The sequence below is a fragment of the Apteryx mantelli genome, chromosome 22 (assembly GCF_036417845.1).
Source record: "Apteryx mantelli isolate bAptMan1 chromosome 22, bAptMan1.hap1, whole genome shotgun sequence".
NCBI lineage: Eukaryota > Metazoa > Chordata > Aves > Apterygiformes > Apterygidae > Apteryx > Apteryx mantelli.
In genome coordinates this window covers 11,447,145-11,473,772 of record NC_089999.1, presented here as the reverse complement: position 1 = coordinate 11,473,772, position 26,628 = coordinate 11,447,145, and the positions used below count along the sequence as shown (strand labels likewise).

The 26,628-nt window shown below is 42.4% G+C and overlaps 1 protein-coding gene across 3 annotated transcripts in view; it reads right to left on the bottom strand.

Moving 5' to 3' along the window:
* CLTC (clathrin heavy chain) overlaps positions 1–25,738 on the bottom strand; it is a 35,234-nt gene extending 9,496 nt beyond the window's left edge. Inside the window, exons 1-24 of one of the 3 annotated variants that reach the window (XM_067309714.1) lie at positions 25,398–25,738; positions 16,362–16,569; positions 13,957–14,225; positions 13,469–13,630; positions 12,578–12,691; positions 11,979–12,152; positions 10,788–10,985; positions 9,908–10,108; positions 9,186–9,338; positions 8,755–8,877; positions 8,296–8,433; positions 7,754–7,918; positions 7,454–7,634; positions 6,177–6,340; positions 4,352–4,477; positions 3,615–3,757; positions 2,896–3,130; positions 2,437–2,559; positions 2,195–2,340; positions 1,846–2,029; positions 1,264–1,456; positions 653–810; positions 278–442; positions 77–184 (exon numbers count right to left, since the gene is read on the bottom strand). In XM_067309714.1, the coding sequence (XP_067165815.1) occupies positions 77–184; positions 278–442; positions 653–810; positions 1,264–1,456; positions 1,846–2,029; positions 2,195–2,340; positions 2,437–2,559; positions 2,896–3,130; positions 3,615–3,757; positions 4,352–4,477; positions 6,177–6,340; positions 7,454–7,634; positions 7,754–7,918; positions 8,296–8,433; positions 8,755–8,877; positions 9,186–9,338; positions 9,908–10,108; positions 10,788–10,985; positions 11,979–12,152; positions 12,578–12,691; positions 13,469–13,630; positions 13,957–14,225; positions 16,362–16,569; positions 25,398–25,439 (3,873 nt within the window). In that variant the 5' untranslated portion in view covers positions 25,440–25,738. Of the gene's footprint in view, positions 1–76; positions 185–277; positions 443–652; positions 811–1,263; positions 1,457–1,845; positions 2,030–2,194; positions 2,341–2,436; positions 2,560–2,895; positions 3,131–3,614; positions 3,758–4,351; positions 4,478–6,176; positions 6,341–7,453; positions 7,635–7,753; positions 7,919–8,295; positions 8,434–8,754; positions 8,878–9,185; positions 9,339–9,907; positions 10,109–10,787; positions 10,986–11,490; positions 11,950–11,978; positions 12,153–12,577; positions 12,692–13,468; positions 13,631–13,956; positions 14,226–16,361; positions 16,570–25,397 lie in introns of those variants that run through there. The other 2 variants (XM_067309715.1, XM_067309716.1) reach the window with 2 other exon arrangements.
* Between the last annotated feature and the right edge of the window lie 890 nt (positions 25,739–26,628).

Here is a 26,628-nt window from a genome sequence, read left to right as displayed (position 1 = left end):
GCAGATTTCCAGTTTTGGGCAGAGTTGCCACTAGAAAATCTAGCTTTAACTGTGCAATAGGAGTCAGCTTAATTACCTGGTAGTAGTTGATTAACTCTTCCAATTCATCTGCGTGCACTACAATATGAAGTCCGCACATCTGGGCCAGGCGGAACTCTTTTCCATCAACACAAGCAAAGCAGACCTAAAATTTGACAATTGCATTACAGCTTATAAAACAGTTTCTGAGAAGGTTAGCACTTTGAATTATCTTAACCTATTCAAGCAGTAAATTTACCTCTTTCCACGTGCGAGTACTGTTTGCTTTCCGAGCACCATCCACAGCTGCCTGGTATTCACCTAGGTGAACTAAAGTTGAGGCTAAACGGCCAAAGTTGGACACATTGTTGTACAAGAGCTTAGCTGCTTCATACATCTTTTCATCATAACAGCGATCACCAACCTACAGGAGAGCATAACCAAGTTATTGCTGCAGCTTTTCAGTCAGACTTACCTAAAATGTGTACAGTTCAAGCCATTTTCATTTTGATAATGTCTTTAAGGCCCAAGATATGCATATTCAAAGACATGGAGGTCCCAACATCCCTTGATTGGCAAAGCCTAAGGATTCTGCTGTAGTGATTCAGGAAAACAGAGAATCAGTCTCACTCACTTGTTGGATATGTGCATTGTTGGGTCCATTGATAAACTCCTCTAGCTCTGCTAGACGGTTTGTTTTAGCAAGAGCAAAGATCAATTCTGTTTCCACGTATGACTCCCGGGCCTTCTTGCGTGCCATCTGGAGATATTTCACCAGTTCTTCCCAGTTTCCTATGGAACGAAGTTTGGAATGCTTACTTTCCACAACGGAGCTCGCTTATGCTTAAGCTATACTACCAATTCAGCCTGGTTTTACTTAATATTTCTGCAGACATTCCCCAACAATTAAGGCTAGCCTTCATATTATGTGTGCTGCATTAGATGAACAAGGCCCCTTATGATGGGCCTAATGAAGTCAGTGATGGTATTTAACTTCATGCAAAGACCTCCTGAGCAGCAACTGCTCTGGCAGAAGTCTCCAGCCAGTTAAAGAAGTTAGTCATAAGACCACTGATTATCTGCAAACAGAATGAGGTACTTCCTTCTTGTTTAGGGCAGTTTTGGAAGGACTAGTTTACTGCTGCTTGCATCGTATTTGGCAGAACTGTAATCTGAACAGCAGACCATGCAAGAGAGCTGAGCATCAAAAGCAAAGATTCAGATAAAACTTCAGATAAGTCATACCACTGGCATTGGCAGCTTGAACAACTTCCATGTATGAGGAAGGATCATCTGCTTTAATATAGGAGTCAATTGCTTCCTTTACCATCCCTTTCTGAAGCTGTGCTTTAGCAAGCTGACTCCACACAGCAGGCTCATTGCAGCGTTCAGCAAATTCATATGCACGATCCAGGTTTCCGATGTGCTCTATTAATACCTAAGAAAAGGTTTACCACGATCAGTCGCTACCAGTAAAGGTCAGTTTTACATGAGATTGAGAGGCGTTTCACGTTAGTTCTCCCTCTTTAGTGGATCCACAGTTGCCTCTAAAGCAGAGGCTATCCTATACAACTCATGCAGTACTAGTGATTTTACGCTTATGAAGGCTCACATACTAGAGGGTTCAACACACAAGTAACATTGATCTGCTTTACAGGACAAGACATTGAGCAGCTTTATTACTAAGCTACAAGTCTAGAAAATGCTTGGTTGCCTTGCTAATTAGTTTCAAGTCAGAAAGTCACAAGTCAAGAGCGAAGTCCACACATGCCTCTGTGAGGACACACACATCAGAAGGAGTTATTACAGACTGGGGTTTTAAGATACCTGTACAGCTGATGTGTTGACATCAAACTTCCTGAAGATAGCAAATGCCTCCTCAAAGAGCTCATTACTGATAGCTATATTTGCTATGTCTGGAGCATCGTAATTATCCAGGCGATTGATATACTCCATGACACGGGTACGGTCAGCCTTAATAGCTGTAAGAATGAGGAGGTTCTGCAGATTTCTAAACAGACAAAAACATGAGTATGCATAAAGTAATGGCCTCAAGAGATTCGCCCTCTCCTCTGGAGAGGGTGCTAGTTTGATTGCTATTCCATGTTACAGCAATTTAACACCTATACCATGTATAAATTCAAGCTTCCTATGACTTAGTTTTGACATTACACACCTGTGTTCACTGAACACAGAGTTGTCAAGAACAATTTTCTCCAGCAACTCAATGAGCTCATTGGGAAGATCGGCAGTCATGAAAGCCTTCACAGTAACAGAGACTTCCTCAGGGTCCTGCGTCTCTGACAGCGCAGTCTGTACAACCTGTAGGCAGAGACAAGCCATTGAGAAGTCAGGTAAGTTAGCTGCAAGCAAGTCAAGTTAGGACAGCACAAGCTTTTATTGTTTTCTCAATTATACCTGGTCAATTAGTGGTCTTCTGTAAGGGTTACTTTCCAGTAGTACACTTGCCCACAGTTCAGGGTCTTTACGGCGAACTAAGTAGCGGGAAAGGCTTTTGAAGAGAGAGTTCTCATTGCATACCTAGCGAAAGGCAAAGTTTATTCAGAGTGAAGTCACAGCCACCTGAGCCTACAAGCAGATGAGCTAACTGTACTGCAACATCAAATAAGCCTGCTTGAGATGCATGCTAGAAATCTCAGGCTTCCATTAGTCTCCCATTCTAGGATGTCCAGGGAAATTACCATTTCTCATTAAGTTGCAGAGGAAGATTCAAAGAGCTACATATTCTACTGTAAGTGAGCTCATTTATGATTTAAAACAGCATTTAATTCCTAATAAACACTAAGTCTGAAGTACCTATCCCATGATACCCTGGTTAAGATTTAACTTGAGAGTCAGCTGCCATGGCATACATACATTAATAAGTTCCAAGTCACACTGTCCACGCTCATAAGCCACACAGGCTAGGTGAGGGTCTCTCTTCTCACAGTACTTGCCAACAACACGACTATCATAATAAGGATTCTCACGCAGAAATCTTTCTGGGTTGTTGTTGCTATCAATGTATATTTTGGCCAGTGCATTGTGAGTTGCAGGCTCCTCACAACCCTCATGAATTCTTGCCTCCAGCCAGGGCAGTAGTAGTTTCAGCCTAGAAGGAAAGGGTTTTTGCATTAGAGATGTTGCGTGAATACGTAACTATCCACTGCACAGTTCCTTCACTAAGGAAGTCAGCTTTAGTATAGGAAGGAGTCAGAGGGGGAAAAAAAAAAAAAGAGAAAAAAAGAAAAACACAAAACCAAAGAGTTATAGTGAACCAGAATGCAGGTCAAAATGGAGTAAGAATATAATGGTATAACTTCCTGACAGTATTCCACAAAGAACATCACGTGCCATTGTCTAAAAATGCCATTATCTGCAGGCTGCTCAGTGGAGGTCCCACATTAGCCAAGAATTAAAGTAGACTTTTGCTGTTCACTCACCCAAAGGCAGCTTCTGGTCTTTGTCAGTACAAGGTTTAGCTACATAATGAGGACATGCACCAAAATGGGTGAGCAGTGCAAGACTAAGAAAACCATTCAAAAACTAACAGTCACCAATCTGGTAGTGTTAACAGACTTGTAGAAGTTTAATACCTGTTTCTTTTCTCCACCTCTGCAACAAGTTCATCGGTCGAAAACTGACCTCTCACTACAAGGATAAGATTCTTTATCACATCTTCAGAGCAATCCACATCAAGCAATCCACCAATAACAACAGGCAGACGGCTTGGATTCACCTAAAGAGAATTCATTTAAAGAAGTCAGTCTGTTGTCATGCAACATAGGCAGTCAATGCTTACTTCTTGAAGTTCACATGAAGGCTGACTTTTCAGATCAAAGTAACCTTGTTTTCCTACTCTCACTCCCAGACTGCCGAGGTCTGGACAAGCTTGAAAGTCAATTCTCCAGTCAGCAGGGGTTCATGACTCAGTTTCAGCGGCTCACTAATGCTTAGTCCCCAAGGAAGACCTCCTGAACAAATTAGTTTGTGTTATGCCCTTAAGGGAACAACAAAGGAAAAAAGTCCTTTCTAAAATGCTGGAAGCTAAAATTACCTTAAGAACCCCACAGTTATTAGACCAAATATTCCTCCTTTAAGACATGAACATTAGCGGGCTACTGCTCCAATTTGACTAAAGAATAAATAAGATTCAACTATTGGGTAAGGGCTAATTTACCTAAGGCCACTGAATAGATACTTAGATGTCTGGCTCAGGTACAAGGCTATTCACAGAATACTTGTTCACAAACATTATGGCTGTAATTACATACAATACAAAAAAGGTTGATTGGTTTGACTCATTAAAGCCAAAGGACCAATTGCAACTTACCTTCTGTACATAAATCTCAATGTATTTTTGGAGATTATTTCTGTACAAGTACAGCACCAAGTCATGGACAAAGTCAAAGCGATCACACACAATGATGAGCGGTAACTGGTCAGTCAGTTTTGCTTCCTATAAAGGGAAAAGCTTCAGTAATTGGGTTTTGTTCTTATGCTTAAGCAAAGACAATCACCTACAGTAGCTGAACTTGGAGAGCCAAGATTAGAACCTCCAAAATATTGACAATTTATGGTTCAACTTATTTTTTGCAATATGCAGCAACTAGGAGAATTTGCACCTACTTCAGTGCCTACAGAAGAAGCTTTCTGAAGTTTAACCCTGGTCATTTTCATGACAGGGTCTACAGAACGTTACAACACAGTACAACTATTAAAAGTCTAAGCTATAGGCAGCATTTTTAGTTGCCACTGGTGTTTGATGTGCAGGATTAACACTCTGGGATTTCAAAAGGAATTCAGCCAAGACTAGATTAAGTTGTGAATCATAATGGAAAGCTTATACACAAAGTTGACTTCAAGTGTTATGTGTCTCGGGGCAATACCTTCCAGCTACAGATTTACAGAACAGTGCAAAAATCAAGCTAGTAGTAGTACTTAAATTGCTAATCAGATTAGCTATCTAAAACTGTTCCAACTTGGAGCACAAGATTACACTAGCTACAGAACAGAAGCTTGACTGAGGTGGACAGTATTCTAGATGTGTATTTCAGATCAGTTATTTGAGTGTGCACATCCCAGAATATAATCCTACATATATAAATTACACGTAAGGGGTTTACACAGGGAGGCCTATACTGGGAGATTTACCTGGTACATGTCCTGCACATTCCAGACAAGGAACAGCACAAAAAACAATAGTTTTCATCAGGAATTTGACAGCTGGATAACTTATCTTAGGTGGCTTGATCATTTTACATAACCTGGTGTCACTGAGGTGTAAGGTATTTTCTAGAGTTTTCTTATTTGAAAAGTTTTGCTATCTTCAGATATGATCAGCAAAATCTAAGACTATGCAATGCAACTGACAGACGTGAAGGCAGGAAATGTTCCCAGATAAAGTTTCCCCCACCCACACTGTTTCTAAGATATTTCTAGAAATACTAGCAATGTTACATTTATTCAGTAATCTCAGCATTAACAATAGACTACAGAACCTGAACTTGATTGCGATATCTTTTTCCATTCTTCGGAACCAAGTTTCAGAGATGCTCCGAGTCCCAGCAATTTAGATTGGCTGGCATCCTAACAGAACTAAACTTCAGTTCACTTGGCTGAAGTTTCAGGAAGCATATGTGATTTAAATGAATGAGGAATGTCAGCCCCGAATTCAGAAAGGATTCATGGAATTGTTGCAATTCACATACAGCTTCTGTAGTTGCTCAGCTGAGGCTGATTATAGTGTAAGTAGGTTTATTTAAGCTATGAACTCATTTGGCATCATGGTTATTTCTCAACCATGAAGTTACTTTGTTTCCTGCTTTTTTAGTAGACAACTGTAACAGAAGTTTTAGGGAGGTTGGTGTTACTTCAGTTTCAGAGTTCAAGCCAGGTTAACCTTATTAAGAGCAGCAAGGAATTTTTCGGTCAAATTCTCAATTTTCCATTTTTAGATATTGTTCCAGACTCTGACCCTACTGGAAGGTACTGCCAACATGCTAGATGCCTCTGTTTTAAGAATACAGATGGATCCTTAAGTTAGGCAGGTTAAGGCTCATCTGTACCTCCACAGAGCTGTCTCATTTCACTGGTGACAGATCCCATTTACCAGAACCCCAATGGGCCAAGACAATCCACTGCTACCCAACCATTACCTTGAGGAAGTTCTTAACACGTTCTGGATCATAGCAGTTACTTTCCCTGCAGATTCTTTCTACTTCTTTGATTTGTCCAGTCTTGCATGCAGCTTGAATATATTTGAAGTGTACATCTGGATCCTGGCTGAAGTTTACAATAGAGCCCAGGAAATAAAACAAACCTTGAGGGAAACAGTCAATATGTTACTTTGCTAGTCCTTGATATGAATCAACATATTAGTTTCTGAGAAAGCCTGCCCAGTTATGGATTACCTGAAAATTTGAGATTGGACTATTGCAGAAACTTGCATCTATTTCTTTCAATTCTCTGCAAGTATTGCAATTTGTTGCACAAAGGCCAGATTGTAACACTGCGAACAACGGCAGGCTCAATTCAGCTAGGGTACAGAGTAGTATGTTTTATCAGACTTTGATAAAGCCTGATGCATCATCAGTTGCCACAGATCAGCTTTGTTAAACATCCAGCATGTGCCTTCCATATGCCCCTAGACAGGAGCAAGGAAGAGTTTAGAACACCAAAAGTAGTTGCACCAAAAAAGCTACTTTTACACAGCATGCTTGTTCCTGTGAAAGGTGCAATGGCTGCTTGACACAAGCCACAAAGCTTGCTTCAAGTACTCCTACTGCTTCACCTTTATTACTTTAGGCACATGACTAAGTCACTTAATCAAGAAAGATTAGTGTGTTCTTTGAAAAAACATACAGACAAAAAAACAACCCGCACACCCCACAGGTTGCCGGGACAGCATCTTATTCCACTAACCATTCTCCACACTCCAAAAGTTCACGATTATGTTGTGTTCTTACTCTTTAAGGTTTTCTTGAATGCTCAGCGAGACAGTGTTCAGCCACACCTCTGCAGAGATGTGAGCACTGAAATACCAATATTCACTACGCTATATCTTGCTGTTCTTAGAGAGAGATGCAGAAAATCCTAGACCCAAAGGCTACACAATTTCAGGTGATCGTTTTGAACAAAGAAAAGGCCAGCAGCTTCTTCAGTCAAAGTACCAATTTTTTAAGTTGTCTACAGCTCGGGAAGTTCTTTGCTAGTGTTTCAGAAGCCTGAAACATGCAGTACTGAACCCTGACACCCAACTTAAATAGGAGTTAAGATTTAGGTCAGGTTTTGAGACAGCTTTGAGACCTAGGCAGTTAAGCTCAATATGGTTTTCTAGGTTCAGCAAATAGACAAGCCTTCATACATACATGAACAAGCATTCCAATGAGGTGAGCATTAACTCAGTTTGCTAGAGACAAGAACATGACCTTACCTTCAAAGCTCTTGAAAGACTCAAACAGTTCTATAAGCGACTGTGTTGATAGTTGTTCATGGTATTTTGAAGCTACCTGGACGCAAATCTGCAGGTTCTGACGAATGTTAGCAGATAACATAGCACGCAGACACTCCAGAGAGTCTTCTACTGATAAGGAGCCAAAATAATTCACCAACCACTGCAGAGACACATAAGTCATTTTAGACCCAACTAAAACACCTATACTCTGAAATCAATGTTGAAAACAGAATCAAATCACTTGGATTTTGCTACACTCAAGATACATTAATTTTATACCTCAGGATTGAGAAGATGAGTGTGAACTACCGCACGTTTAATGTCATACAAGTCTGTGAAGTGTTCTAGTGCTCTCTGCAGCAAACCAGCTTTCTCACACAGCTGAGCTATGTGAGCCCGGTCATAATGAGTAAACATTTGGTTTCCCAAGATAGCATCTGCAACCTAGAAGGAATAATTGAAAAAGTTTCATTTAGTTCCTAAAGACTAAATCAGTTTCTACAGCATTATCAAAGCTCAATGCTTAGCTCCCCCTAAACAGGGCTCTCTAGCTTGAAATAAACTATTTCAATCATAGCAGAGAGGCCAAAAATTAACAGTAACTTCCATACCCCTTCCAGGAAGAAGTCTGCAGAAATGAACAGACACTTCTTTAAATACTTTCAAGTGAAGCATTTAAAAATATCAGTTTCACAGTCGAAGCAGAAACGCTTTAGGGATTTAACCGTTTACCACTGCCATCTGATGTGGACCAGAATCTAGTTTTGTGGCCAGTCTAGAGACAAGCCTGACCCCATATCAGTTTAATATTGAAAGCATACCTGAGGTGCATGCATGAGGTTCATCTCAAGTAAACGTGTCTGCAGGGGACCTTCTGAGGGACGATTATTCTTCAGTGCATCCAGCAAGAAGGCTGTACATTGCTGAATTAGATTATATTCCATAAAGACATCCACAATCTGCAGGAAGATTGTTTTTTAAATTGGTAGGTAAACAGTGTCTTAATGCAATGCTTATCACGTGGGAAGCTTTTGATCAGGAACTGGAAGCATATGTAAACAAAGCAACACAAAGCGCAACTTCCAGTAAAGCTAAACCCAGTTTACGCTGACATCACACTAAGGTGCCATTTAGTGTTCTTAAAACTAGGCAGAAAACAACATTGTCTCAGTGAAGTAAATCCAAACACTAGTTTGAAATCGTTCGCTATGTTAGAGTATGGCTCCTCTTACTAGTTTATGGCCTTGAAGCTAACATTTCATAGCAATAACATTATTTACTTGTGTTATGTCTGCAAGAGGCTCTTCATCCTGAACAAGCATTTGTGCAAACTGCTGTCCTTGATCAGGGCTGATTCTCATCACATTCCTCAGCAAGAAAATCCAGTCTGGAGTATATCCAACCTGCAGAGATAGTGAAAAGCAGTTACTCAGCAAGAGTGCAAGCATTGTTCAAATACAGAACTTGGTAAAAACTACTGTCAGTAGCTTACACAAGCCAGTTGGAATTTCTTCATTTGGAAGAGGCTACCTAGGAAAGTGTGAAAGGATACACGTACCAAGTCTGGCAGGGATCATTAACAACAACCTTAGACCAAACTATGTGCTATACAGACTCTCAGATGCCCAAACAATTACTTCTAGGAGACTTTGGAACACAGACTAGTTATTCTTGAATACAGGACAGGAATAGCAACTTAATTTCCTCTCACCTTCTTAGCATACAAAACAATCTTCTGGACTTGTCCTGTTTCAGCAAAACACTGGATGACTTTGTTCGGAACGTTGGCTCTTAGATAGACACTAAGCGCTAATGTAGGGTCTACAGACTTCACAAGGTCTCCCAGCTCTTCTGAGCACTCCAACTGTTTAGAGATACAAACACAGTCAGTCCACACTGACAGTGAAATGCATTATTACTCTCTCGCCTGTTTGTCTTCCTTTTGGACTTCCCTCGAGAAGCCCAAGGCCCAGCTTGATAGCATTATCGGACTCTTTCGGCAGTGATCTAGTGGACTCCTCTCTTTATGTTGCTCTGCAAGTCACAAGTGCATCTGTAGGGCTAACAAGAACTAGGTGATCCAACATATCAGCACACTTCTTCAGCTAATTACAGAAGTTTAGCCACAGCTCAAAATATATGAAAGTCAGTATCCCAAAAAAGCCTGAAGTGGTTTGGGAAGGAACAACAGCCTCCCAGAAGCCTTCCAGGCAAAGTTCACCCTGCTGTAACCTTGAACAGCTTTACTAAATCTATTTAAGTGTCTGATCAATTCTCTTAGGCTAACATGAGTCAGTTACAGGTGGATGAACACATCATTTGTTAGATCAGACTAGTTCATTGAAGAGTAGCCCAAGTGAGTTTCCCCTTAAAAAAGGGCTGTCTGGCAGTTATGTCCCTCCAGGATCTTAAAGGTAAGTATCCCAAGTTTACCTTATCTTCTTTTAACCATTTTTCCAAGAGCTGTTTGCGTCCCTGCTGAAGCACTGGTCTGCAGAGCTCCAGGGACTCATACTTATTCAGCTGCCCTTGATCAAGCAGAATGCCAAAATACTGCAGTAAAGGGGAAGTCTGTCCTGGCTGAGCTGGAACACTCTGGAACCGGCGTATGGTGTCTGGAGTACGCAGGATTCCCTGCCAGAAAGAAATGCACTTTAGCGTTCTGTTCCACTACTGTGACTTGCCAAAAGTTTATCCAGAAAGCTGAAGCTAGAAATGCTTTCTGCAGCAACGTTATGCTTTGCCAAGCCAGAATAACAGCCAGAAACAGTATGATTGAGCATCAGCTCAGACACTGCTCTTGAGATTTGCAACAGCAGCCTATTAAACTAGTTCCAATAGGCAATACAAATTTCAGTTCAGAAAACTGCCCTACAGAATTAAGATGCCCCCCCCCCGCAAGCAAGTTCTTTTCATCTGAATTTAGTATGTTCTTCACTCTTAGTGTCTCCTTTTTATTCTGTTTCCAGCTGTAGCCTCAGCTGGAGGCTGTCCTTTCACAGCAACTTTGCTTATCATTGCAGGGATTAAGATGAATACTAAAAACATTAAATCACGCAGTCATCATTTCATCATTTATTCCTTTCCCCCCTTTGTGGACTTCATACAAGCTTTAGGACCTTTCAGCATGCAATGAGTAGTCTCAGCATACAGCGTACAGGTTCTCCACAGGTATGTTAACAAGTACTATACCAGTGCAACAGGAGTGGTTCTGAGACTCTGGTCTCGCTACTCATGAAATTCAGTGAGCTCTTCTGAAGCATAAAGCTTAAGCTGCTGGAGTTCAACACTATTTGCAATGTTAGTCCATTACCTTTGGGGCATTAGCTGCCACTTTTGCCGCCTCTGAGTAGTTCCCTTGCGCAAACAGTGCATTGAATTTCCTGGCAAAGAGTTCCTCAGCTCCTGCCAGGTTGTTGCGGACAGCCATTCGCAAAGCTAGGTCAGGATTCTGCAGCACATTTGTGATATAGGGAATAATATTCTCTTCTTCCACACACACTGATAGCACCTGAATAAATTAACAAGGAGAACTTCTAGTTAATCCAAATATAAGAAGTGAGCCAAATGCCAAGCTGATCTCTAAAAGGGAAACTACAGCATGCACAGAAAGCTTTTCCATCCCTTGATAACTGCAGGGTCTTGCCTTTTTATCTAGAAACAGATTTCTGGCTGAAAAGAATCTCTAACATCCAATTACTGCACCAAAACAGATGAGCCACTGTCACAATTTGACATTAAGTATTTACAGATGCCAGAAATACAGGGATAAGTACTGCATCTCTGTAATCTGTACTCGGCATCCTAAACAACTGATTCTAGAGGACGAACTGGGGACAGGGCTTCTGATCAGTATTACTTAAGTTCAACAAGCAACAACATTTGAAATCAGTTCAGTCCAGAAGCACAGTAGCATAATGTTTCTAGACTGAGACACAGCTAATTTAGATGAATATGGAGATACAGTAACAAATTCTTTGGGGTTCAGAAAGTTAGGAGGTATCACTAACACCTACTTTTAGAGAAGACAAGAGTTCCACGTGACAGTACATATTTATGCTTTACTTAAGCAAGGTATTCCCGATTTGAAGAGGGCTTGTCTATTTAACTGTCAGCCTTCAAATATTCAGTCAGACATGAGATGTTCCAAACAGGAAGTTCATGTATCTAAGACTCCAGTTAGTGTGCTCTGTAAGAGGGTATCATGTGCCTAGAAAAAGAGGTATATTCTAGTTCTGTCCTCAACAGCAGAGAGGTGTTCAGACCTCATGACCACCATTATGAGAAAGCCAAATTCTCCAACTCAGGTTCTGGCTGTGGAAGAAACTAGAAGTCAGACAAGCTGCACTCCTGTTTCAGGTATCAGATACCACATATTCCTCATTCTGTTATTCCGTCTCATGCATCTCTAGAGGGTTTTAGATGCTGACAAGAATACTGTAGTGTATCAGTAAGGGCCAGTGGGACTGGCTAAGCAAGGGGGTTCCAGTCCAAGCTTCCTTACTTGTCCCTTTCTGTTGACTCCTATAATCCCAGCTGTTGCTTCATGCTGTGCAGTAACAAATATGGTCTCTCCACTGATTCTGTTCATGTAGATACAGGTGCCAGTTTCAAGGTCATACAAGTGGATATAGCCATATTTTGTTATCAAAAACACCACATCATGCTTGTCGCTGATCTGCAAGACAAGAAGAGATTAATCAGATTTGGTACTGGATAAAACAAGTGCGTGCTTTTGAGAATCAGCAGATAATTGTGCCATTTCAGGAGTACTAGAATACTGTTACATTTTTTGAATATTTGAACAGAGTACCATCACAGTAGAATCATATTTAAAGAGCTTAGAAGATAATTAAAGATACATGGATATTTGTTTCATGAATAAGTATAAGCTCTCTCTGAATGCTGCTTAGGCCCACAACTTGACTTAACACTACTAAAGCAGGAGCAAATGCCCTCCTACTAATAACTAAGTTAAACCCCTTAGGTTAGTGCCAAGTCTCAGTTTTATACTGACCACCTGGCGTGCAGCACCCTGCTACAGTCATACCCTCCAAGAGAAGCTACAGACTTGTTCTTATGCTCATTTTGCAGATATCATACCTGCATTGCAACAGGAAAGTCATTCTGTGCTTCAGGAGGAAAGAAGACATCCACCGCTTTCTTTGGAAATGGCTGATTCCCTGTTGGTGGTGTGCCAACTTCAATGATATGCAACTGTGCAATAGATAAGATTATTAGTTCTTGTATACAATCTATGTAACAATAGATCCAACACAAAGAAGCTATGGCAATTTGTTTACTGTTAGGACTCAATCCCAAGTTTATGCAAGCAAGATATGCTTAACAACCAGTCTTCCTGGACATTTTCACAGGCTGAAGGTATGGCATACAGTATTCTGTTCCATAAGTGTGGGGGGGGGGGGGGAGGGATGGGGGGGAGGAGGGGAAGCCTGATCTTTAGTTATCTCTAGCTGCTTAAAAGTTTAAGACTTCAGTTAGGTCACTTTTACATAGTTTAGCAGGGTAACATTCTTCAGAAACAGTTCAGAAGATGTTTCTCTGAATCTAGTTAAGTAGTGAAACAAAGTAGAACTAAAAAGTGGTCTATGGAATTCTGGTGTTGGTATTAGGTTCCTAGTTAGTCTTGCAGCCTTACTGTTTAAATTCTTTCATCCAATAATTTGAACATAACTTAAACCTTTAATCAGCATCAAAGAAAAATTACAACAGCTTCTTCAAGCTCAGCTTGTGAAGCTTAAAGTCATATCCCTCAACTAGCTAATTTGCTGGTCATGACATGCTACCTCACTTCATAGCTTGAAACAGACTCCAACAAATCAGGTAGTCCCTGCTGTGAAACTGTATGTGCCCTGACAGACACATACATTATGGGTGTAGCATCTAGCGTGCACTAAGACAACTGGTTTTCCTGGAAGCAGGTAACCAAAACAAGTCATTAAAGTTTACAGAAAGTTTAGAACCAAGTCTTACCTTACCCCCAGCTTGCCCTCTTACTGCAAAACAGAAGAGAGTGGATTCTTCAGCATTTCCTTCCATCTTGAACTGCGCAAAGCTGGCTGCATGCCCTTCAATTGGTTGCGACACTTTTCTATCTACAGAATAGAGCTGCATTGCTCCCACAACACGATTTTGCTAGATAAGACAGAACAAGAGTCAGGAATACAAGGCACTTGGCCAGTAGTTTCATGCAGGTTAGCTTTGGTAAATACATTGTCATATCATGCTGAAGTACCATGACTTCTGTGATAGAAGGGCCACTTTAGACTCTTGACACTGCACTAGTGTTTATACCACTACTGTAAGGTCTCCAGTTACACTAACTTCAGTATTTAAAGATTTACAAGCATTTACATTCCTAACAGTGTTTTAGGAAGACCACTTCAGTCTTGCTCCTAAAGGAGGAGGAGATGAGCCAAGCTCTGGGCCTTCTACCCTGGGTCTCATTAGCGGTAAAGTACCTGGGCAGATATGCCAGTTAGCAGTAGCCATTTCTGCTTAGCATCAGTACGGTAGTTGATGATCTGGCAGCCAGCAAGACTAGAATGGCGATCAAACATTTTCACAGGCTGGGACTCCCCCTCCATGCTCCAGTGGTAGACTGCATTATCCGTTACAAGAGCAACAGTATTCAGAGAAATCCACTTCCAGAAGGTGACGTCATCTGTCATTGTATGAGCCTTCATTTTGCTCTTCATTTCAATGTTAAATATTTGAAGTGTTTTCCCAGCTAGAAGACACAACATTGTTAGTCAGGTTGCAGTTTCCACCTGTCGTTTCAAGCACTGGTTAAAAGCAGAGGAGCTGCACTTAACATTCAACTCATCACTTCCTTCTAGAGAATGCCACTGTTTGTATCATTCGGTGATCAGCTATTACTTTTAACCAGACCACATTCCTGGAGCTAGTTTGACTATCACACCACAATCACATAAATTTTGGGTTGAATTGGTCATTACTTAGCCACTTTAAACAGATGTGGAAAACAGCTTTTCACAAAACAAGAGCTTCAGCTTCATGAACAAGTTTTATTCTACTTCATGCACATCAGATCTAGGTTACAACACTGCTGAGTCTCTTGGAAGTGATAAAGAGAGCTATGCCAGGGTCACTAAAAACTACGTCCACATCCGTTTTAAGCATAACAAAAAACTCCCCACAAAACGGAAAGGTCAAGTTGACAGAGGGCTTTTGTAATCCAGACTCATTAACTCGAACCCTTAAGTTACACTAACGGGTTACACAGAACTACTGGCTGCAAATTGGAGACTAACACAAACTGTGCAAGGAATCAAGTGACCAACACAAGCTCTAGAAGGTAAAAGTGCTTTGAATTACACAGAATGGTGAATATATGCATCCTGAACAGCCACCTTTAGTCATTTCTACCAGAAAGATTTTACAATGCAGTGGCATGTTAGAAAATATTCCTTCCTGATGAATGGGTAAGGAGAGCTCTGACCAACTCCTGCCAGTTTTAGAAGATAACTATTTAAGCACATGATAGTATAGCCCAAGAGGAATATTAAAGATTAGGTGAAACTAGGTGCAGGTCAGAACATCTGTTACAGTTATTAATTGTATCTCAACTTGATAAAGTCACAATACCATTTGTGCAAGTGTCTTCACTCACTAAGGATTAGCTTAGTTAGAAGTCACCATTAGTTCAACCATCGAAATAATAATAAGAGTCAGGAGTTTCTCCAGGTTGGAGAAGCATGTCTAATATAGTGCTACTCAGGCTATAGGCTAGCAGTTTATTTCCATGTCTAGTGCAGCTGGAGCATTACAGTCAGGGGAGAAGAGACTCAGGTAGCATCTATCCTACACGCTATGCAAGGCATATTAAGAGGCAAGAACTAGACTTAAGTTGAAAGGGTCAGTCCTGTTTATAAAAAGCTTAGTATCGAGATTATTGTGCTAAGTTAAGTGCACTCTGAGCTCTTGAGTGAATTAAGTTTCTGAATCTTAAAGGATTCCCTTTTTTGGAAGGGCACCAAAAAACCCTCTGGATTTAAGGCTTTTGGCTGTTTCTAACTTCATAGTTCAGTGTGCACTTTAAGTCTGAGCCATTTGATTCTCCTTTCTCTTTTCATAAGACAGGACAAGAACTAGTACAATCAATTGAGATAACTCACCATCTGCACACACAAGAAAGCATTAAAGTTGTGACAAAACAGTAGCACAGTATTAAAGTCAAACTTCAACAACATTAGAATATATTTAGATCTTTATATTGGCAATATATCAGTTTCTAGAGTTACAGAGTATTTGAGGCTTCTTCTCAGAAGAGACTGAGGGCCGCTGGAGGCCCTGGAAGAATGCTTGTTATCCATATTGCCAGAGATACAGTGTTAGCTGACCTTGTGCTCTATTAACTACACGAGTCTTCCACAAGTAGTTTTACTTTTCTTATCGCCGACTGATATTATGAATATGCAAACATTGGTGCACCAGCCTTCTTCCAGGGTGGTCAAACTTTAAGGCCTTCAGGAACATTTCCTCCCTCTCCACAACCTTAATATTCTTCTGTGCTTAAGAGATCAGGTCTCACTTGCCCCTAAAAAGATTCCAGAATAGAGACTCCAGAAGTGCCTGAACTCTTCTTCCTGCTCTCCCTGCTCAGAAGCCATAAGCATTTTGATTGTGAAGCAAAAACTCACCCTAACGATCAGAGAACTAGTAGCAAGCCTTATTAGAAACTTACTGCCCAGCTACCTTCAGAACCAGATTTAAGCTCCCAATAAGCTGTGGGAAATTGGGATCACCCCACATGAATAGCCCAAGAGACTTAAATCATTCATAAACTAGTCTTACAGAAAGCTCTTCAGCAACTTCAAACAACTCTTTATCGAGACTTCCATACCTTTTAATGCAATGACTTTACTGGCAGGGTTCATGATAGCACTGTCAGCTGAAATTGGTCTTCGAATAGGGTTGCTGGGGTCATTCATGTCAATGATCACCACTTGAGCCTGTTCTCCCACTTTCTCTCTTATGCAGATGAATTTGTCAGATTCCATTGTCAGAGTGCTGAAGCCAATGTTTGCTGGGTTGATGCCCAGATTTTGGAGCTGAAAGACAAAAAGGTTTAGCCATAAGTTACTACTACAGTATAGCTACCAACAGGTCTTATGAAAGTTGCAAGAGATACTAGGCCTCATGTGTCTTTATATGACAAGACAGCTAGAAGCATGCTACCCATAAATGGTGTGACACACAAGTTCTTGCCCATCTCCAATTAAGCCCAGCAGGCTTCCTGAAGAAGCCCTGCAGAGTTCAAGTACCTTCAAGTACCTTCCTTGTCTTCAGGGTCTATCCACAACTTACTGCTTTAAGAACTCAAACTTTGAACCCCTCAAATCGCTTAAGGTACCCCGAACTTGCATGCTCCTGGTAGCATTGCCAAAGTTACAGTTTCAATACTTACTCTCACCAGCTTTGCCTCCAGAGCCCTAACTTATTCCATTTGAGCTTGGCAGCTATCACTGTTTCAAGCTTAATGCCACATGTGAGGCATCTGAGCTTTGTCTTTATCCCTGTAGAGTTAAAAAAAAAGGGCTACCTGTCTAGCAATTAGCATAGCCCTGTCCAGCAGCAAGGCTGTATACCACCCAGAAGGCAGAGCTAACACATAAGATGTTATATACTGAGGTCAGAAATGGCACATCTGCAGCCATACTTCCTACAGAAGATAGCAGCAAATGATCTCATTTCCTGCTGAGCTGCAGTCTGCTTCTATAGACCTTTAAATGCTTACCTTTAAATTATAATTCTAGCATAACTTGCAACAAGAAGTTTAGCCAAAGCCACTTCATTGCACTTGCAACAAATTAATGCATTAGAACATCAGTACTGAAGTTTATTCCCTTTTTAACAGTAGAAATGGAAAAAAGAGTTACTTCATGCTACATACAGACATCCAGCTTGTGGGTGGACAGGACATGCCATAGGAACACAAGATCAGTTTTCCCACTGTTAGAGGAATTGCCACTTTTTTCTAACACTTCTTTTTTTTTCCCTAGGAGACTGTTTGTACTGCAAGCTCTTTCAAGTCTTCTAAAAGGGCTAGATCTTCAAAGCCATTTTAAATTTACAGTACCAGTTTGAAGCAAAATGCTAAGCTCTTATCAGCTGTGCTCTGTATGGGCTTTGAGATGACCACGCCTTAGCCATTCTGTTGCAGCTTCTGATAAACAGGGTGTTTTACTACACTTCCCCCTTGTTCTGACTTTCAGACAGCACATGCAAGGAAGAAGTAACATCTCCGTTATGGCACACCACGTATTTTAATAAAAAAGGCTTCATAAAAGGCACTTCAATTGCTGACCTGCATGATCCAGAGACTGGAGATAGTCAGATCTTAGTCCAACTTAAGGTACAGGCCCAAAAGCAAGTCAGTTTTAGTTTCTTGGGTCTGCTGAAGGAGAGGAATTCTAAAAGTAGAAGATTCAACCAGCCCGTAAGTTTCTAAAGTCATTCAGCATTTTGAAGTCCTTTGTCCTAAAGGACACTACTTCATTAAGTTATTTTGCTCTTTCAGAGAGGACTTTACCCTTTGAAGCTCTCCAGTGGGGTTCAAGCACGTCAAGTTTTCAATCCTACACCAAAAAGATTTGTTCAGGCTCTCTAATGCCTAGGGGCTCTTTTCATGACTACTTTACACAATGAATTAATAATGATCTTTTAACAACACTGAGGTCCATCTAGCTTTTCTACTTCTGAAGAGTTTAGAGAGACAGCAGGGCTAGAAACAGAACAGATCTGAATGTAGTTCTTGGAGGTAGGCATCAAGCTGGTTATGATTTTGACCAGCTGAAGCCATTCTTTCAAGGCAGAACACCTACATTTCCTGCAGCTTAACACGATGAACAGTTTCATTCAAACACAGCTCCCCTACAGACCATCCATCTGATGCTAAAGCTAGGAAACTCCTTCAAGTAAAGAGCAATTTTTTTTATCCAGGTGTTTTAGCCGACTCTTGCAAGAGACAGATGTCTTAAGTGCTACAGCTATAGCCATCATGCCCTACTTCACGTATTCCCTTTGAGAGGGCAGAACTTCGTTACTTAGATTTAAGCAAGCGTTCGAGTGCCAGTGTCATAGAACGTGACCACAGGTATCTGCATAGCAGTAACAACACACCATGCTTCATTGCAGGTAGGGAATCAAAGTTTGTAGCTCATCTTCAGCTACAGAAATCTGAAGTCTTCCAGATGAATCTAAGTTCAGATCACCATTTCACACCTTTGTTCAGGCAGGGGTCTCCAGGCCAGAGATTCTGCTATTTGTACACCTGCTAAGCAGGGCTGTAAACAACCCAGTCACACCCCTGCAGGCAGAGAAGGTTTGAAGATAGTAATAGTTTCATCTGGTAGAGTTGGACAGATTTAGTAGGATGAGGTGTTTCCTTTTACTAGAGCAACAGGCTTAACCAGTGCAATGTCATTTATCAAATGTTCAATTTCCTTGTTAATTGGGTAGAGGAGTGTAGTTTCAGAGTGCCAGGTACTCAGCCTGGTAGTAAGCTCACAGCACTATACTCAAACTGACACCGCTAAATAAAAAATAAAAAAATTCAAGAAACAAGTCCTAGCAGATGGCAGACCTCTTAGGGAGGTCTAGACTTAGCCACTGAATCAAAGTTGCTTAGACATCGCAAGACAGATTTATCTTAATCATGACCAATCTCTGCCATCTGCCAGGAGTCACATCTGAGGTATTCATCCCTAGCTAGGAGTGGAAGACGTGGTCCTTTTTAAACTTAAGACCATTTTCAATGGCTAGATCTTTTTTTGAAAAGATTTAGTCAGTTGGCACTGGAGTTCTGAGGAAAGCCTGGAGAAGCTTTCAGACAGAGGCATGACCATTAGCGAGGTCTTTAAGTACACAAGTATTTTCTGCTAACAATGCATCACAATCTCAACAGATCCAAGCCTACGAACTAACTCTGCCTTAAGTACTGAGACAGGAAGTTGACATTAATCATGACAATCTCTGCATTCAACTTCACAAAAGCTTGACCAGCCAAGAGAATGTCATGTTTCACTTGATTAGTGAAACTAATAGCAACTATTCTTGGCACTCAGATTTGATGCACAGAACTCTTAAAAGTATAGATTAATGCCTGGAGTACAGATAATTCCCTTCCCCAAACAGGCTAAAGTTCACATGAGTGAGGCGGGAGTGCTTAGAAAACTAAGCAAAGCAAACAGATACACTAAGATTACTATTACACAACATGACAAGAGGTATTTCTTTGGATGTAGTATTGAAGTACTACAAAGAATAGTACTGAAATTTTCAAACTCTTGAGTTTACACCACAAATAAGAGTGCAGGGCTCCACAGCAGATTTTATACTCCTCCTCTTACCAGCAAGAGGTAAAAACCCCCAAACATTTAATACTGCACTCATTCAGGTCCACTAGCTTTCACCAATTCAAAAACAAGGTTAAAAAAGAAAATGGGAGAAAGAAGGAATCTTTAGATACTCTTGCATTATGCTATGAAAAACACTTCCCGAGCATTTAAGTAGGTATGAAAGCTGAACTTGTTAGCGTTGCTTGAGCAAGCAATTTATAGTCCAAGTTATTTTACACCAACATTTCTTGGAAAGTTTAGTTACAACAGTCTCCTGAAAACATGTTAAGAAGAAAGTGTTCTGTGAAGTTAGTGGTGGATGGAAGCAGAACTAGGAAATAGGTTGCTAGAGAGAGCAGCAACTGTTCTACTCAGAGACGTAGTCTTGAAGGAGTTTAACTAGAAGTTGGGTAGTTCAGTCAATTGCACACTGTGCTGAGCCATCAAGTTCTATGGTAACATTTATCTGGATAGTGTTAGAGAGGCAAATCTTTAATACGGTAAATGAAAGTCTGATCAGCCAGATCATGTTTTCACTGGAAGATGATCCAAGTACGTTTTTGGTAATTTACCCAGAGAAGTTGCCATTCAGCTTGATGTCAAACACGCATGTAAAACTGCTGACAAGAAGAGCTTTGTTGACCTCTTCCTGGAACATTTGCTTTCTTGTGACAGTTTGCTTAGCTGTCAGATAATTTCTCCTTGCCTACAAGGAAGGGCACAGAACTGCTGAGCATGCGTTTCACCTCAACTCTGACACTCAACAGGATATAACCACTGCTCTTGTGGCCACAAGCAGCTGCTTAGCCTCTGCCCAGAGACGCCTTATCTACATGCAGCTAGAAGTCACACAATTGTGAAATGCCTTGTTAACAGAAATACTACTAGTCTTTCAGGAAGCACAGAACAGCTACCTTGACGTGCAGCAAGTCACGTTAGTTCTATCACAACATCAAGGTTTTACTTGACTTTGGTTGAACAAAACAGGCACCAGGCTACATTTAAGCCACTCATTTGTTCCTTACGTGATACTTATGCAAAGCAAATTTAAATTCTGCAAAAGATATAGATCCATGCCGATCTCTTAGAGTGACCGACTACAGTTCTGTAACGCAGGAGTCCCACAGGCTGTTAGCCACACTGAGGTACTCCATATTTACTAATGCAAGGTAAGCGCTACAGTCTAACATGTTAGGAAGTTATGTTTTCAACAGATAAGAGACCTCTGTAATGTTCAAGAATTCTTCTACTTCCATCCATATCCTTCCTATGCTCTGCCTCAGCCTCAATAGGCTGAGGTTATTATCCGGTCAGCAGCTGCTGATGTGCCGTGCGACTACTACAGCTTCGAGTTACAGCCCGAGATTGTACCTGTTGAAACTTAAACACAGAACCACTGGCCACAATTATTTATCTCCGGTTAAGTCACCACATAGTCCCAGCATGAAGTGGCAATGAGCGCTGCCACCAAGACAAGCAGGCCTGTTGACTTCAGTATCTGCTAGGGACATGCTGAGAGGACTAGCCAACGCACTACTTAAGTGAATGTGCCTACCCAATTAGCTGACACATACACTCCTCAGGGAGCCTAGATCCTTCACAGCCTTCTTTGTTGCACATTGTCCCCTATACACTCTAAGAATACTCCAAACTCACTGGTTTTAAGAATTCGGGCCCACTGAGAAGGAAGAACTGGGGAGGGTGGAAAGTCTTAGGCACAGCAGTTTTGCCTTTAAGCCCTGACCTCTTAAAATACCAATAAAGACTTCAATACTTCAAACTAATGCTGCAATAGAAGATATTTAGTGTTTTAGGACATATTAAACTTTCTTGCTGCCAGCACAATACATGGAAGACTTTGTTGTTCAGTATTGTCATTGTTAAAGTGAAGTTGTACATTTGTAAGATTTATCATGACACCTCAGCTGTCCAGTTTTATTCAGTTAGCTCTCTGGTATAGCTAGGCATGATTCTGAGAGCAAGTCCAAGCACCACCATACTAGAACAGCATGGCAGCCACTTGGGTTTGCTTTATTAATAACCACTAGATACAGGAACATTTTTCCTAGTTAAAAGGGTAGTTCTGTCTCAGTGTCAAATGCCATGACTCTGCTTGCTGCAGAAGTGGCTGTTTTCTGTACTGTCTAGACAAGTCTACACAATAGATTTTTGATATATTTGAAGCTCATAAAAGTATTTGTTAATGCTTTAAGTCACACCAGTGTAGCAGTATGCCTAGACCAAAGTCAGTTTTATGTATTTCAGGACAGTATGGCTAAATTAAATGGCAGTCAGTTCATCTCCTACTAACTTGTCTTGTTCCTTCTCATTCATCAGGAGCTTGTAGTGTTATAAAAGCTCCATGCACCCATCACAGTTAGCTGTTGAATTTTACTTTCACCCCTCAAACACACAGAGATGTTCAAGTTCTACTGATTCCATGAGTTGTTACTAGCAGCCAGACTTGGAGTCATTCAACATACTGAACTCTGATCTCATACTGTAGGCCCACTGGATTGTTTCCTCATAGCTACTTCAAATAAGAAATTTCACTATAAAGTTTTATGACAAGAGCCTGGCAGTTTTGATAGCAGAGGAATCAAAGTTTTTGCTTGGAAAGTTCCAAGGAAACAGTTCCTCCGCAGCATGATGTTGATGTTTTGCGGCAAGGCAGACTTCCACAATAGACAATACACAGATAACAACCTGCATACTTGAAGCTACTCAGATTTTGGAGCTATGTAATAGTACTCATGCCTGACGAATATAAAATCTGCAACCCGACAACACACTTTTATTTTACACTTCATGTAATTAATAACTATAAAGCTTACTTTAGATCCAGTAAGCTAATTACTTGCCACATCTTACTTGCCCAGTCTTAGGAGGAGATCTTCAGTTCAAATTATGGGTACAAAACATGCTGTACTGTGTACCCAAGGACATTCAGAAGCACCACAGTGCAGGGCTTCTGGACCCTGCAACTATTCACTCCCACCCATATCAGCTAGCTAAGATGCTAACTGCAACAGCTAATGCCAGCATGCCTTGAAGCAGCGTGATATGGACCGCAGCCGAGTTGAAACTAAAGATCAGGACAAGCTTTGCACAGTTACTTGACCATTTTCTGACTTGCAGCAGTGAATCCACAGAAGCCTGGCATCACACTACATGAAGATTTGATCATCAATTTTCTAGATTAGTTAAAAGCAACTTTCAATAGTAGGCTCCCAGGAACTCTTTCCCATTCATGTCCATCACTAGAACCTTCATGATAAAGGCTCCAGCTGGGTACCCTGTTGTTCAGTTAAACATTAGCTCTACACTTGCATGTGTTGCTTAACACCTGCATAACAAGTTTCCTAGATGATGTAGGTCAGAAACGGTTCAGGAAGTTGTGTTATTTGAACAGCCTGAAACAGTTCTGGACTGCAATAATGTAGCAATATCACTGTTTCTGCTCTTAAAGTTTACTTCAACAGCAAATTGGAAGACTCAGCATGAAAACGGTACCTCCCAAAATTCAAGTTCCTCTAACTTTTTTCAATGAAATGAAATGAGGAAGTTCAGTAATTACAAGCAAACTTAAGTGTTGTGGGCAAGAGGCATGCATGTGCAGGCTCAGAAGGCTGGACACCAAGTCTTAAGAAAGACCAGCTTATGTATGCAGTTGTGAAGGACACATTAAGTCACCTCCTCTACCTTAAATGGGAACTGAAAAGTCCGTCTCATCTGAATAGTCAAGTTCCACAATAGTATTGGCATGAAACTTATCTGGAGTGAAGCAGATGAATTTCATTATGTAATAGTACTCATGTCATCAGAGACTTGGTAGTGGGTCACATGCATGGTTTGTATCTTAAATAATGCATCATAGACATGTTTCCACAATACTTTATTAAGAGCCGGTCTACCCAGTACAGAAATGAGAGATTCAACCTTCTTAATACCAGGTTCTAGGTAATACCACTACTCAAATGAGAATACTTATTCAGAACTGAAGCTTTGTTCAACTGATGACATTTTCCTCTCACTGCTAAACAGGCATCTGTGGCTACACTAGAACCATGAATTCTGGTCTGGCTTTAAATTGATATCTAGGTAAAACTGTCCAATGTTTAACAGTTTCAGTGTAACTAGCCAGATAAATGGGAAAAAACAATTTTGGCAGCACTGTCGTTATCTAACAATGACACTATGGACAGTGGCAATTTATACAGTAAAATAAGCTTCTTACAATGGTTCCTTTGACAAGTGGACTAGAAATTAAGTTCTTTCCAGTTGGGATAGAGAAAAGTGGTAACTTTGACAAATCAAGCAGATCTGTCACTATGTTGGTTCCTGCCAGTTAGCCAAAGACAAGCCACCTGAATAAGCTGACATCATGGGGAAACGGGACTATAGATGGGTTGTGAGAAGCCATCAGAAAGTCCTGCACAGTTGCCTAAATATTATGCAGATTTTACTATGCAAGTTCTCCTCAAAGAGGTATTCCTTAGCAGCAAAGACAAGTTAATATTACCACAGTGACAACAACTCAGGATGAGAATTGTGGTTTGTAAGCTAAAGGCTCTCTAGATTTGAAGTACACATCGCACAACTGGATTACCACTTCCAGCCCCCTCCTTACACTCCAGTTTCACCAAGAAGCATTAAAGATGCATGCTTATTTAAGAAGGTAAGCTTGCACTTCAACAGCGGAGCAGTTTCAGAATTTGTTACTAATATATTTTTTTTTAAGAAGGCCAACTTTGGGAAAAAAAATAAATAAAAAACTAAAAGCCATTACTTAGAAACAATCTATTAGCACCTCATTATGGTTTCACAACACCCTCCAAATCTAGGATTTGTCAGAAGCTAGTAGCCACTAGACAGGAAGCGTAGAGGGGCCATTGCTGTGCCTGCGCTGCCACAGCTGTACTGCAGGGAAGCCTGCAGTGGCTTTCACGTTTTGCTGCGATATATGTTCTTCTTCACAGAAGACTACATTAGGAATCAAAACTACAATAAGACACTTTAATAGGGTCTTATTATTGCAGGAAGTCTTAACCTCACAAAAAAAGAATTTTTTAGTTAATGCACAGAGACAACTTTACCAGCTCACTGATTTACCCCTCATCCCCTCCTTTGCAGGCCTCATTCTGAAGTGAGATTTCCCCCCCCCCTCCCCGCTCCCAGTGGCCCGGAGGAGCCCGACTCCCCGCTCGCAGCGCAGAGGAACCACCCGCACTCTCCCCTCCCACCACCACCGCACCGCCCAGCAGGTGCTGGCGTGGGCACGGCGCCAGCCTCGCCTACACCGGCGGGGGAAGCGCGCTCGGCCACCCCGCGCGGGGAAGGCGAGGCGCGGAGGCGCCGGCCGGAGGCCCAGCCCGGCCCGGGCGCCGCACGCACAGCGCGGGGCGCGGGCCTGGCGGAAGGTGCCCTTCGGGGCGGCGGGCGATCTCTGAGGGCGGCGCGGCTCCGCTCCCCTCCCCCCGCCGCCGCCGCCTGAGGCGCCCGCTGCCCCCGCGCGCAGCCCGGCCTCCGCCGGCGCCTACCTGGAGATGCTCCTGGAAGCGGATGGGCAGGATCTGGGCCATGGCGGCGGCGGCGGCGGGCTGGGGCTCCAGTCCGAAGCCGGCCCGGAGTCGCACCTCGGCGGGGTCCGGGGAGAACGGGCGGCGGGACCGCAATGGCGGAGCGGGCCAGCGAGCGGGGAGAGCCGCGGCGATCCGGAAGCTGCCCCCGCCGGCGGAAGGATACCGCCGAGGAAGGAAGGGGCCTGCCCTCACCTGCCGGGACCCGGCCTTAACTGCGCCGGCCAGGCGGAAGGATCCCGGCGGGCGGCGTGAGTCACCCGCGGCGGATCCAATGAGAGCGGCGGAGGGATCCGCCACCGGAAGGGACTATTTCGGGACTCATCACTCCTCCCTCCCCGGTCTTTTTTTTTTGCCACATCATGCGACCGAGGTGCGGCGGCGTCACTTCCGTTCCGCGCTCGTCGCCCCGGCGGGTCACGTGAAGGGGGAGCGCGGCGGGGCAAGGTGACTCGTCCCGCGGCCGGGGGGGGGGGGCCCGGCCCGGCCCGGCCCCTCCCGGCGGTGACCTTGGCCCGGGTCTCCCTCCGCGGGCCGGGGCCGCGGTTGCCATGGCGACGGGGGGGGTGGTCTGAGCCCCCCCCCCCCGCCGCCGGGCAGCGGCAGCCGCCGAAACACCCTCGTTTTCTCACCCCTTCTCTTTTTTTTGCCCCGTTTCTGCTCGTCAGCACGAAGCCGCAACTGAAGACATAATTCTCTGTAATTTAGTCACCACATCGTACTCCGGAGCAATGGAGCTGGTTTTCCCTTCTGTGCACCCCTAGGTGCTCACTAAGAAAATCCGCTCTCCTCTCCGTCCTGCACAGAAATCCAGCCGGAGAATGGCTGTACTGGGGAGGGCTGTCTTAAACACACGCCGCCTGCCGCTTCAGCCGCCCCCCCAGCTCTAAGGATTCTCCAAAGGCCTCTGTGCGCCTAACATTGTTAATAAGTATAGTAACATAATGAAACTTCACCTTTCCTCCTCTATTTATTAACTTGCATTGCCACTGGAGCCCACAGAAACAAATAAAACTTACTCTTTTTACTTGATTACTGCAGCACAGAGGGTATTCAAAATCCCTCAGCACTGCTGCAGGGCCTAACTGCTGTTTTTCTGGTATCTTTCCTTATTTTGCAATCTCATGGTTATTTCCTCAAACCGTTTTCGCCTTGCCCAAAATTAACAACTTCAAGCCCTCTTACCAGCACT